At 46.9% G+C, this 13445-nt stretch overlaps 1 protein-coding gene across 1 annotated transcript in view; it reads right to left on the reverse strand.

Annotated features, from left to right (window-relative positions):
• Positions 1 to 650: 650 nt before the first annotated feature.
• Positions 651 to 13445, reverse strand: part of HCN4 (hyperpolarization activated cyclic nucleotide gated potassium channel 4) — a 102329-nt gene continuing 89534 nt past the window's right edge. The window contains exon 8 of the mRNA XM_068410614.1: positions 651 to 2221. Within this exon, the coding sequence (XP_068266715.1) occupies positions 651 to 2221 (1571 nt within the window). The remainder of the gene's footprint in view (positions 2222 to 13445) is intronic.

Raw genomic sequence — 13445 nt, forward strand, 5'->3', positions numbered from 1 at the left:
AACTCAGCCCTTCTGCAGTCCCTAGAGGGGACCATGTTAATGAAACTCACTCCTCTTCTTGCTTCCTCTGCAACCTGCTGATCACAGGAGAAAACCTGGGAGGAAGTGAAACTCTCTGACGCACACAGTGAGCCGTCCAAGTCCCCCCATAACTAGGTGCTGCGGGCAAGGTTCACAGCTGGTGCAAAGCTGAGGCCAACCAGAGCTGTTCTAAAAACACCAGCTACAGGGCCTGACCCGATGTTCCCTTTTATGGCCCACGTCAACCTCAGATCTTTGTCTCAACAGGAAAACCTTTTTTTTTGGTGGCTTCTATGGCTGATCATTCGTATGTTCCAGCTCAGGCACACGCCTTGTCTGTGCGTTACCTCGTTGGATTAAATTTGCTCATATCCTTTTGTTCCATGTATTAAAATATTCTATAAAATCAAGTGACCAAAAATCTATAGCTCTAAGAATACCTGGTTATCTTCTCTTTTTTTGTTGTTTTTCGTGTGTTTTTTGTTTGTTTCTAATCACAGTTCAACCTAAACAAAAGAAATGGAGAAAAAAGAGGAGGGGGCAAAAAAAGAAAAGGAAAAAATGAATCATGAAAGTCTAATCAGGAACTGAATTGCGTGGCTGACATAACCAGCTCTCAGAAGGAGTCCTCACAAATTGGAGGGCAGTTTGGATCTGACAGGTTCCAGATCCCCTGTGAACACTATGGATTCTTTCCGCCCACCAGCAGTCAGAGAAGCAGCGCCCGCAGCGCTGGCCCCAAACACCAGCGGATGTGGTAAAGAACCTGAGGACATCTGACGTGGTAAAGTCACACGCCCAGGAATTGAGCTACAAGGCTTCCCAAGAAGTCCAGTCCCTCCACCAGGAAAAGGAGAGAAGCTGGAAACAGATTCTCTAGAGGAATGAGGAGAACTTTGGCTCAGTGTCTGAGCCAGCTCTTGGGGCAAAGATGGCTGGGAAGCAGAAATCAACTTGATGTCCTGGTTCAGACGTCCTGGTGGCACAGGCGGTGTGCTCTTGGACTGCAGGATCTGCGGAGGCGGGCTGGCGGTCTGAGGCAGGAGCAGAGATCCGTGAGAGCCTGAAGCCCCAGAAGGGCCACATTGAAAAGTTCTTGTTGCCACTGGGCTCTGACTCGGAGGACTAAGGCCAGAAGGGGTATAACAGGGAGAGGCGACACCAGACTGTTGTAGTGGAGACATGGAGGCAAAAGGTGGCCGCTCTTGGTGGAGCTGGGCTATTGTTCCAGTTAAAGATCCTAATGCACTTGGATGTGTTTGGCACAGGCCTGAGGACGGCCCACCAGAGGCCTGTGCCAGCTGGCTTAGGCTGGAGGATGGAGAGTTGGAAGAAGGAGGGGGCTGGAAGTGATTCATTCCCCCCAAAGTCCCACTGCCCGAGAGCTGCTGTAACTGTCCGCCCTGCAGTGGTCTTGTGGTGGGCTGGAACTGGTTGAGAAGACTAGGAGGTGAGTTTGATGAGAGCTGGGTGAGTGATGTTGATGGGGAGCTAGTTGTGGCTTGCTGGAAGTGCCCAAATCCACCGCTGGAAAGGGCTGGCTGCTGCTGCTGCTGTTGCTGCTGCATGGGCTGAGCTGTACCTAAGGGTGATCCGGAAGGTGCGTTTTGGAAGTGGCTCAGTCCCACCGAGGATGCGCTGCTCAAACCCGGCTGGCTCGAGCCACCTGGAGGGGACCCCACCTGGAACTGGCCTAAGCCGGCGGCAGCTGAGAATCCTGCGAGCTGCTGGATGTGGAAGGAAGAGGAAGAAGGGGTTTCTGCTCCTGGTGTATGCAGCTGGGATGGAGTACTGGAGGGAGAGCCAACGGCAGAAGGCCCAGTTGACGGGATTAGAGACTGCAGCCTTTTCAGCTGTCTTGGAGTCTGGTTGGATTGCTGTCCCAAGGAACCCAGGACGGACACCGGAGGACGGAAGATGGCTGTCGGGAGGCGTGGGTGGTGGGTCAGAGCTATAGCGACAGACGTGGTGGCTGCTGCAGCTTGCAGGGGTGCCTGGATGAGGGGAGTCCAGATGACAGGGGTGGGCGTGGACGCGGCAGCGGCGGCAGCGGCGGCGGCAGCCTGGACGTTGTGAGCGCAGTGGGCCATCTCTCTGTCGTGCTGCACAATCTGCTGGATGATCTCATTCTCTTGGTAGTTGAAAACCCCCGAATTGAGGTCGTGCTGGACTTTATGCAGCAGAATGGAATTTTTCTTGCCTGTAGAGAAAGTGAAGAGAGAAAGAGTCATTCTGATATGTCAAAGCATGGGAGGCTTCCTCAAAGCTTCCTGCCAGACTTTCCTCAAATTGCTGGCACTGTCTCCTCTTCACTGTCATTACGGGATCTGTGTATAGTCTCTGTGCTCCAGCAACAAAAGGGCTAACATCACATCTTCTGCTTTTGTGGTGTGATCAACAAATCTTAAGATCCCATAAAAATGTGCCCGACAGGACATATATTCTTAGTTAGACAGAAAAGCCACTTTTGATAAGTGTGGCTGACTGGTAGCAAAGTTTCTGAACCTGGAAGATTCCCATTTTGCACCTCATAATCTGAACTTCCATTAGAAAGAGACAATAAATCCAAAGGCTGCATTTTTTTTTTCTGTTTGCAAAGGAAAAACCTCAAAAAGTAAGTCCAGACACCTTTTCCTCATCTGTCTCATGCAACTTGTTCACTAGGAAGTCAAGTATGTGTTTCTAGTTGAAATTTCTTTGTGAATAAGGGACAGGAGGACTTAACACGCTGGAAAAGCTCAAGTGGCCAAAGTAAGAGCCCTCAGACCTGCTGCAGCTACCATCTCACTTGGCCATGCCCTTCTAGCCAGGAAACTGCAGCCTAGCAAATGTCATGTTCCACCCGGACTTCCTAGCCTGCAGCAAAACACCAGCTCAGCGCCTCGCCTTTTTAATGGGCTGGAAAATGTGGCACAATGAGTTTGTCTGGTCTGAGAGCGCACCTGGCACTGAAGGGATGCACTCTCCTGGACTGAAGGACAGAACCATTCCTCAGCCCCGCACCCATTAGCAAACCTCTGCTCTGCTTCAAGTGTTATTTCTGCTGGTTCCTCTCTAATCACTTCTAGTTCCTGTATGGAATGGAGGCCTGGATGTAGAAGGGCCTCTTTTTCTGTATTTTAACCCCCAAATCATGTCATGCTTTAAGAATTAAAGGCTGGCAGCACAGCTCATGTCCATTGTTTCCTGCAAACAGGGGCTCGTCCATTAAACTTATCTCCACGCTGTCATGAAACCACAATTTTCAAGATAAGCCAACTGTTGATTCTATTGACAGACCACAATATGAGATTTAATTCGTCCCATACAGCATTCTAGTGTAAACTGGTCAGCTGATAGTTTCCCAGAAGGAATGGTTAAGAGTGATGTGTTGGGTAGTAGTTCCCAGTGAGATTCCAGAGCAATTTCCTTGCACTCCTCTACCAGTCAGATCTCAGATCTTTATGTCCAGCTGTGGGTACATCTCTATGCATAGATGACATCCAGATTGTTGTTTGGGTTTTTTAGTGTATGCTGTATATTTTATATCTGTAACAGATCAAAGAGTCAGAGTTTAAGGACATGCCTCTTACTCTAGCCAAACGTAAAACATCTGGCAGCAAAGAACTTGAATGACACTCTGAAGAGGGTAGCTGATATCCTGGTGTCCTAAAAAGGAACTCTGGAACGTCAGAGTCTTGAATATAACTAGTTGAGTTCCAAATCTACCACCAGAAAAAGGTGAAGCAATTATTGCACAAATAAAGAGGAAACTGTAAAGTGTAAGGGAGATACTAGTCACTACCACATATAATGCTAGGAAGGCATACAGTACGCTGTTTTAGTTCTAGTGTCTAGCAGCAAAGCATGAAAAGGTACAGAAAATATTCACAAGAATCAGGCTTGAAAAACATCAGTGACTGAGCACAACGTATTCAGCTTCTCTCAGAGAAGAGGTGATTTGATACTGATTTATAGGGAACTTCACCGATGAAGGAAGCTGCTAAGAACCACTCCCTTCGGTTGCAGTGATTTTAGACAAGCCCATAAAAAAAAAAAGAAGGAGCAATCTAACTGTAATTGTAGTTGAGCATTGGAAGAACACACCAAGGGTTTTTCCTTCACTGTACTTTTTCAAATCAAGTGTTTATCTCTTTGTAAAGGACGAGGTGTGGCTCGAAGAACTGAGTGTTATGCAATAGAGCTATGCAATTGTTCAGAGCGGGTAAAGCTTGCAAGCTAGAGTGGGCTGAACTGCACCACAAAACCAAACCACTAAAATCACAGAATCAGCCAGGCTGGAAGAGCCCTCTGGGATCATCGAGTACAACCGTTGCCCTGACACCACCATGTCAACTAGACCATGGCACTAAGGGCCATGTCCAGTCTTTTCTTAAACACACCAGGGATGGTGACTCCACCACCTCCCTGGGCAGCCCCTTCCAATGGCTAATGACCCTTGCTGAGAAGAAATGCTTCCTAATGTCCAACCTGAACCCCCCCTGGCGAAGCTTGAGGCTGTGTCCTCTTGTCCTATCACTAGTTGCCCGGGAGAAGAGGCTGACTCCCACTTCACTACAACCTCCCTTCAGGTAGTTGTAGACTGCAGAGTTTTGATTCTGGATCTGCAACCGGTGCATTTGTGACGTGTCTGTTGTGGGTACTGCTATGGGATGCTTAATGCTTCTGTGTTTTACCTACTGCTAACCACTCCCTCCAAATAAAGCAGTAAGGTCTGGCGTTTCTTTTCTCACCTTGAAGAAAGACAACAGCCCTGGAAGGACACAGTCCTGATGGCAAACAGTGTTCTAGGCTGCTAATGTCACTATAGGGGCTGGAGAGCTCGGCTGCACTGGAAGTGCATGTGTAGGGCATGTATATAATGTCTGTTTCATCGTATACCAGACTGGAATAGACAGCACAAGATATCCCCTAAACAGACAGATCCTGGCTCTAGCTGCTCTTCGGCAGCCGGGCACACCAGAGGGAGCATGAATGTCACCTTTAAATTTAAGAGCATTTTTGCAGTGAACATACAGTGAAAGGGAGTGAATGGTGCAGAGGGTCACACTGCACACCCACGGACAGGAATTTCCACCTGGTAACTACTAGAATCATATACGTGCTCACAAACAAATTAGATCACAAAGAGCTGCTTGAACAGAAACAGAAATACTAACTGCTCCAAGTCTGGAGAGGAGGAACAAGCCATCTAAACAGAACTGACAGGTATGAGAGAGTCTGGCCAGCACACTTGAGTTCGAGGGATTCAGCCTGCAGGTTTGTGATCATTCTCCTTCTAGAGCTGAAGGTACAAATCCCAGCATGGGGGGAATGTGTAGCTATCTCGCCCAGCTGCAAGGTCAGGCTGTGGGTGGGAGATGGCACGCTGAGCTCGAAGCAGGCGGGCAAAACCACCACCTTACCACATTGGCTTTCTTGAAAACAGACTGTAGCAAAAGGGGGCTGGGGAGGAACGGCGAGGGGTAGGAGAAGGAGAAACAGCAGATGTAGCTCAGTACCAGCAACTGCTCGGTGTTCCCATCATTACACCTCATCTCACTCCTTTAATTCCGTGTCACCCGTCTTAGGCTTCTGATTTGCTTGTCTGTGCTTGAATAGGCTGCAATTTCCAGTGCTGCCCTCGACTCAAATGAGAAGCCACAGCGGTGTTAATCAGAGCTGCACGGATGAATTGAGGGGACTGATGCTTTCATAACTGGAGCTCTTGGTGACACAGAAAGAGCTGAAGAGCAGACTCTGGTTTCCTTGGCAGAGCACTACGTAGAGAACACGCTAACACTTCCCAAATATCCATACTCTTTACTGGAAATGGTTTGATCAAACCTCCTTAAATTCATGTCAAATTGATAAAATAATTCCAGCAAAAAACCTTGGAATGATTATTTTTCTTAGTTTTTAAAACAGAACATTTCAATTTTCCTTTAAAATTATATTACGCTTCTCTGTTTTCCTGAGCCCAACTTGAATCTATCAACTGTTTCATTAGATCAAATTCTTCTGCCAAGAACGTCTCAAATTTCTGCTCCAGAACTTTTTAAAAGATTACTGAAAATGTTCTTTCAATTATTGAAGGGAAGAGGAATTTTTCCAAATAATTTTTCAAAATTGTAACCGGTTAGCAAACTGCAAAATTAATTGGTTCCACCGTTCTAATTAATTGCATCATTTACGTGATGTTTCCACACACCAGTTTAAGTCATATTAGTCGCTTCTGGAGAAAATCCTCCCTCCAACCATCACTAGATGAGAACAGGCACACTGCAGAGCCCTGCTGGGACAAAGACATTTTCCTGGCAGGTCTGTCTGTGGTCCTGCACGAAACAGAAGCCAACAGTGGAATGAGGCAGTAGGAGTAAGTTTGCTTGGGCCGGTTGTTCCGAGATTATCTCTCCCCTTCATCTTACTTATGAAATTGCTGCAGTTTCAAATTCATTTCTCCTGCTCTCGATTTATTGTCCCAGCGCCTGCCTCAAAAGGAGAGCAAAAAAGACAGCAATCAAAGGACTGAAAGGCTGATGAGTTTGGCTCTGTGTAACCCTAATTGAAACGATGTTCTGCAGCTCACAGCTTTGCTCTGTGAGCTGCGAGAGAGTCCTGTGTTCTTGCTAAGCCAGTGAGAAGCTTCATTAGGAGAGAGGAAAAGCGACTCCTGTTTCCCCTTCAATCTAATCACTGAAGCGCAGGAGGCTGTACGTTATGGAGTTTCTCCTTCTCTGTTGTTTATCCCACATAAATTAAAGTGCTGAGCAGTCTCTAAGGTCCTAAGATAAACAAACCACCCAAGCGCTGCTCCCAAACCCAAAAGCACTATACGAAGTTACTGAGATGCAACGGAGCTGGCACAGGAGCCGTCTGCAACCACCTCACACACCAGCTCCCCACCCTTGCTTACTCTGAGGTTGCTCAAGGCCCCTTACCTTTCTCCAGAGGAGAGAAGAGCTGCCTTGGGTTGCTGCAGGGCAAGGGGTGTGTGATGACCTGATGAGGTTGGGGGGCTCCCAAGCAGCCACTTGGGCTGGATGTGATGTGAACAGGGCTCAGGGACAGGAGCACAGGCAGGTAAAGGGCTTAGGCTAAAAGGTCTCCATGGCACAACTGACTTTGTTGTTCTCTTTGTACAGCTCCCAGCACATAGTCAGACAAAAATAAACATCATAATGGAGTGCTCTGGGTTCTAAAAGCTCCTATTTTCCTCACTGCAACAAATAGGCTAAATACAGGGAAAAAAAAAAAGGAAGATATTTAGAGCCTAGAAGATGCTCACAGCAAAGCTACTGGTGCTTTGAAGTGGAGTAGGGTATGTAAAATTATGGAAACTAAGCAAATAGATGCTGCTCCCTTAATAAAGAATTGCAAAGTCAGATTTTCCTCAATTGTAGATAGCACACAAAAGAACAGGGAGAAAGGCTCATGTGATTTCATAAAAGGAGCCAGCACTCAACAATAATTCTTCTATCAAATCATCAAAATTAGCCTTCTGTTGTTAAAATTCTGCACAGACACAGGGGAAATTAGCTGTGGCTTTCTGTTCATTTCTCTTTTCAGTTCTGCCTAAGCCCACTGGCTGCAGTTTAAGAATTCAGGTCACTAAATTGCTTTCTGAATTTGCACGTATTTGAAATAATTTCACTTTATTAGGCTGGTTTATGCCCTGGCCTGCTGTCAAAGTGGCTGCCCCCTGACACATGGTTACTACTTGCAGGTTTTTGCTTCTTATTATTCATCCGACTGGGTACTAAACACCCTGCTTGGATCACTGGTTGCAGCAAAGGGAAGGTCTCACTGCACCGGCTCTTGCCACTGTCTTAGAGTCAGTGTACACAGGGAAATGAGCTGGAATGGAGAGTTCAAAATAATTCCTAACTCCCAGTATATGTGCTCTTTTCCTGTTGAAGCCTGACTTGCTCTCAAATGGAACTTAACCCACAGCGAACTGTATGAACTGTCACGTAAAGGTTTCTGCTCAGAACTGAAGTAGCTCTTGGAAGCAAAGCCAAGCCAGCTGGATCAACTCTAAGAGCATCCACAGAGGAGTTCAGTGCACTCAACAAACCTGCTCTAGAAACTAATTCAGATTAGCTTTCCTGAGAGCCTGGCTGTGTAAATACAGTACAAATTGTATGTGTGGCTCTCGATGAACTGCTCTGCAGCGGTTGCCATATGTGTGCTCTTATGCCACGACACGTATGTGTCCAGTTTCATTTCTCTCTTGCTAAAGCTGTATCCTTTGAACTCTGGTGGTACCTTTAAAGTACAACAATGTCTCCTTCTCCCCTGCTCTGTCCTCTGCAAGCCTGTGTGTAGTTACACCTGTACACAGGGGTTTTACCGCAGGAAAGCCAAACACGATCCTGAAAGGGAAATGTTATCAGTGTAGAGCCCGTTGTACTGGGGAGGTTAGCTGAACCTGTTTTCTTATTACCATCTTAACAAACAATAATGAGTTCAAAAATTTAAAATGGACAATTCCCTGTCTTTCCAAGTGGAGGTCTTCCCTCCCTGTACAGCTCAGGCCTGCCACTCATTGCTTCTCCTCTCCCATAAATCGAACAGCTACCTTCCAAAATATGTGGCATCTCTTTTAACAGACAGAACACAACATTTAACTGGGCCAAACTGCTGTAGGTCAAATGATACACGGTGAATAATGTTATCTGATGAATCTCATGACAGGGAAACAAAACTTTAAAAGAAGTGAAGCTCTTCCCTCCCAGTCTTTACAGTTCTGCCCACCATACAGAGCTCTGCAGGAAAAAAATTGAATATATCTCGAGCAAACTGCTGATGAATATCCATGAACAGGTGTAAGAATTGTGTTCTTCTGGAGTGCCTGTGATGGCCTGTGCTGCCTGAAGCACAGTGCCCTGGCTGTTACTTATCACCGGAGACTGAAGCCAAAGAGCTGCCTTCTCCTCAAGTGGCAGAAGTGCTTATGTCTGGAGCCAAAGCTCCTGCACTCAATTCTCAGTGCTCTGCTGGAGCTGACAGCTATGACAGGGACAGATTCTGGAAGAGTCTGGACGTTCTGGCACTGTTTTTCTGTCAGCTGTATGCTTTGCAGTGTGGTCTGGTCACAGACAGCCTTCAAGGCAGGAGAAGTCCCCTGAGTATAGAGGTGTGGTTGGTATGCAGGTCCTACTTCATGTAATTAAAGAGCGGGCTGAAAATGATTTTTAATGGTGCTGGGATGGTAAAATGTTATCTGAACAGCTGGTTAATTTTGATGCAGATAGCAAAGAGCTGTGGATGTGGCTCTCTAAATACAAAAGGAATCCGGTAACTTGGGGACCCATGGAGATGGGGCACAAATATCTCCTACAACATCCTCAACTCTCTCACTTCTGCTTAATGTCTCCCAGGTAGCCAACTACCCGTTTGTAGCACTACTGACTCCTGCCTAGAACACCAAACTTCCCAGAAAACTTGTACACTGCGAGATAGGCACGGGTTGGGAGAGACTGATGTGACCAAGGTCATTTACAGAGACAGGTCTCCTGAGATCTCGTCACCACCCCCACTGTCCCTTCTATCGGGGTCTCTTAGGCTTTATTTTCCTTCTAGAGTTGCATGAGAAATGACATTTCATATTTAGGTGAACAGGGTTGCCAGTTCACCTTAATTAAGCTGAAGTAATTTGCATTCACTCATGGCTGGTGAGTTGCTGCTATCTTTCCTTAGGCTAAACAGAGAATACTCTGAATCTGGGCCTTCACTTCCAAATAAAAAGAATTTCCAATACTCCATTCCTGCTTAAGTCCAAGCTTGTACCCTGCATATCTGTGCTAGATAGCACTTCCAGGGTGAGATTCACCTAAGCCATTTCAGATAGCCACCTTAGGAGAAGACGAATCACACTCTAAATGCCTTTTTCTCTCTGCTGACTATAAAAGTCAGATTCAGATCTCCACATCGTCCTGTTGGAAATGATGGGAGAGGATTTCAAGGCAAAGGAATACACACAGTGGTATTTCAACTTTGATTCCTCATAAATAGTTATGTTTGTGGGTTATTTGGGTCATCAGAGAGGACACAACACAGAATTATCTTATCTGTTGTCAGCCACTGATACCCTTACCTGGGCAGTACTTGGGTAGTAAGATTCCACCTCCTCAAAGGGCTGGGCAGAGTTCAACGTGCTTTTGAAATAAAGCTTTCTCCCCAAGCACACCCACTCTAGTGTTGTATACCTGGGCCACAGGAACTCGTACCCTTACATCACCTGTGCCTGCATCAGCAGCCTCAAATAAGACGCATATATTTAGAGAGAGAGCACCTTCTGACCAGATCTGCTTGCTCATCTCACACGTGCAGCTCTTTGGGGATTACTCACCCACGTACAGTAAACAAATTTGGGAGTACAATGTGGATACAGTGTAAGATTTATGCTGAGTACATATTGTTTTATTTAGACACATTTCAGTCTGTTTCATTTATTTATACGATCTTGCACGGCACCTGCCACAAGGGAGTAGGCAGCTAAGAAGCATTCAGGGACCGGGCTCCACCTTCGTTAGCGTTATTTTCCCTGTCGAAGAGATGAGGAACCGAGGCACAGAGCAAAGGCATGACAAGGACAAACAGGGAAGCGGTGGCAGAGCTTGGCACAGCTCCCAGATCTCATTCACAGCGCACCTAGCCCAGCACAGGCCAGCCCCTCCTCTGAGGCAGCAGCTCCCAGACTGTTAGTCATGACCTAGACAAGCGGGGTTGCAAACCCAACAGGATTTCAATTGCAGAAGCGTGATCATGAGCTGACAAAGAGTGACCAGTCAAAAAGTTTGGGAACAGCTATTTTTGTGGCTTGGTTATATGACAAAGCTTTTAAAACTTCTACCACTATAATACTGGTAGAATTATAAAACTTCTATATTATAAAACTTCTACCACTTTCTGGACAGGCTGGATAGATGGGCCGAGACCAACGGCGTGAGGTTCAACAAGAACAAGTGCCGGGTCTTACACTTGGGCCACACCAACCCCCTGCAGCGCTACAGGCTGGGGGAAGAGCGGTTAGAGAGCGGCCCGGCGGAAAGAGACCTGGGGGTGCTGAGCGACAGCCGGCTAAACATGAGCCAGCAGTGTGCCCAGGTGGCCAAGAAGGCCAATGGCATCCTGGTCTCTATTAGGAATAGTGTAGCCAGCCGGTCTAGGGAAGTGATTGTCCCTCTGTGCTCGGCACTGGTGAGGCCGCACCTTGAATCCTGTGTCCAGTTCCGGGCCCCGCACTTCAAGAAAGATGTTGAGGTGTTGGAGCGGGTCCAGAGGAGGGCGACCAAGCTGGTGAAGGGTCTGGAGGGTCTGACCTATGAGGAACGGCTGAGGGAGCTGGGGGTGTTTAGCCTGGAGAAGAGGAGGCTCAGGGGTGACCTTAGTGCAGTCTACAACTACCTGAAGGGAGGTTGTAGCGCAGTGGGAGTCGGCTTCTTCTCCCAGGCAACCAGCGATAGGACAAGAGGACACAGCCTCAAGCTTTGCCAGGGGAGGTTCAGGTTGGACATCAGGAAGAATTTCTTCTCAGAAAGGGTCATTAGACATTGGAATGGGCTGCCCAGGGAGGTGGTGGAGTCACCATCTCTGGAGGTGTTTAAGAAAAGACTGGACATGGCACTTAGTGCCCTGGTCTAGTTGACATGGTGGTGTCAGGGCAATGGTTGGACTCGATGATACCAGAGGGGTCTTCCAACCTGGTTGATTCTGTGATTCTGTAATACCTTGAACCGACACTCTTGTTCCACAATAATATCATATAATTATGTTTAGAGACTGGTATTGGTTTTTCTTAGCTTTTCTTTGTGTTTTTAGCATCTGCAATGCCTGCAGGGAATGCAAGGCACACTTAATCGTGGGTTAACTGGGATCCTTGTATCAAAACATAGGCAACTGCCATTCAAAATGTGTGCAATTCAAATCAAAATGTACGCGCTTCAAACCACGTGGCAAAAAACTCCCGATGAAAATGAAAAAATAACTTCCTCTGGCTTTCAGTATGCCTTCAGCTCTCCCCAGTGACCTCGATACGGATGGTAAGCAACCTTACGACAGGCATTTCTGGTATTTATTACAGCACAATTAACAATGGAAAATAATTGCCCCCCACTATTTTTTGAACGCAGCAGTGAATTTCGATTCGACGATATTCACGACCCGTGTTGTATTTACTGTCAATGAACATTTGAGTGGTTGTGTTTTACGAGTGCAAATACTTGTGAAAATCTAATTTTAAGCTTCAATGGTCACTGAAAGCCAGTTTCAAAGCCAGTCAGGAAGGGAATGATGTGACTTACGTAACTGATGCATCACAAACTGGGACGATTCACAAATGCTCGTCAGGCAAAGAATTACTCACTGGTGAAATGAACAAATCATCTCAACACACAAATACTATGAAGAATTTTACAGCTTGGTCAAGAACAAGAGATAGAGGAAGATTTAATGAGTGATAAAATGATCATTAATCAGTGATCAGCCTAATTTCCTTGAGTCTCAGTCTTCAGGCCCTGAGCCCGTGGAGAGTTAGACCTGTGATATTCTGCAGCTTGAGGAGTTCTTTAGAGTCTGAAGTTCCTCAGAGAGCAGAGTTAAGCAGGAACACAAACCTTTGTAGAATCCCAGCCTTAGCCAATTCCTGGAGACTAACCCCTTCCAGTCTTTAAAGAGCTCTGCAAGTGCCAAACACCTGGGAAACTTCTTCCCCAGCCACGTGTGGCACAGGCAGGACGCCAATATCAATTCCCATTAACAACAGAGGTTAGAAGGATACATCAACATGCTCTTTGCCGAGCGATCAGTGCAGCTGACAGCTCCCTGGGGGGCTGTGCCCTCCATGCTGATGCACTGCCCACCTACCAGCAGGAAGCGATGGGGGCACAGAGATCAGGGTGCATCTGCCCCTCTCCTTCCCCTCTGCCTAGCCCCAGGCCTTCAAACCCCATTTGCTCTGCAAAGTGAATGCCTCATCACACCTCCAGCCAACCAGTAGTGCTCCTGTTGCTTCAAGGGATGAGGTCTCACGTTCTCATCCTGTCTCCCTGCTACCTAGATAAGCTTAGACCACGCTTTCCAAATCCTCCATGCAGCAGGTAATCCTGCAAACACCTCTCCAGTCACTGTGACTGGATGGACTGAGATTTTCTCCCTGCTCTCTTGATTCCTCACTGCACAGGGGGAATACTGGATGGATCTTATCCTGGTACCAGAACAGCAACAGAGCCCTCTGAATCATTTCAGACACTTGGTGAGGCACGGGCTTCTCAAGGACTTCTTGTCATTTGGGTAGAAGGGAGTTAGTGAATGCACCACTGACTTGGAAAGAGGCTCCCATTTGCTTCCATCTTGCATACAGATCCTGAGCTGAACGTAACAGGAATCAAAACCATGGTCCTGATTCTGTTCATACCTGGTTTTATGAACTTCAGTCCTCT

The sequence above is a fragment of the Nyctibius grandis genome, chromosome 11 (assembly GCF_013368605.1).
Source record: "Nyctibius grandis isolate bNycGra1 chromosome 11, bNycGra1.pri, whole genome shotgun sequence".
NCBI lineage: Eukaryota > Metazoa > Chordata > Aves > Nyctibiiformes > Nyctibiidae > Nyctibius > Nyctibius grandis.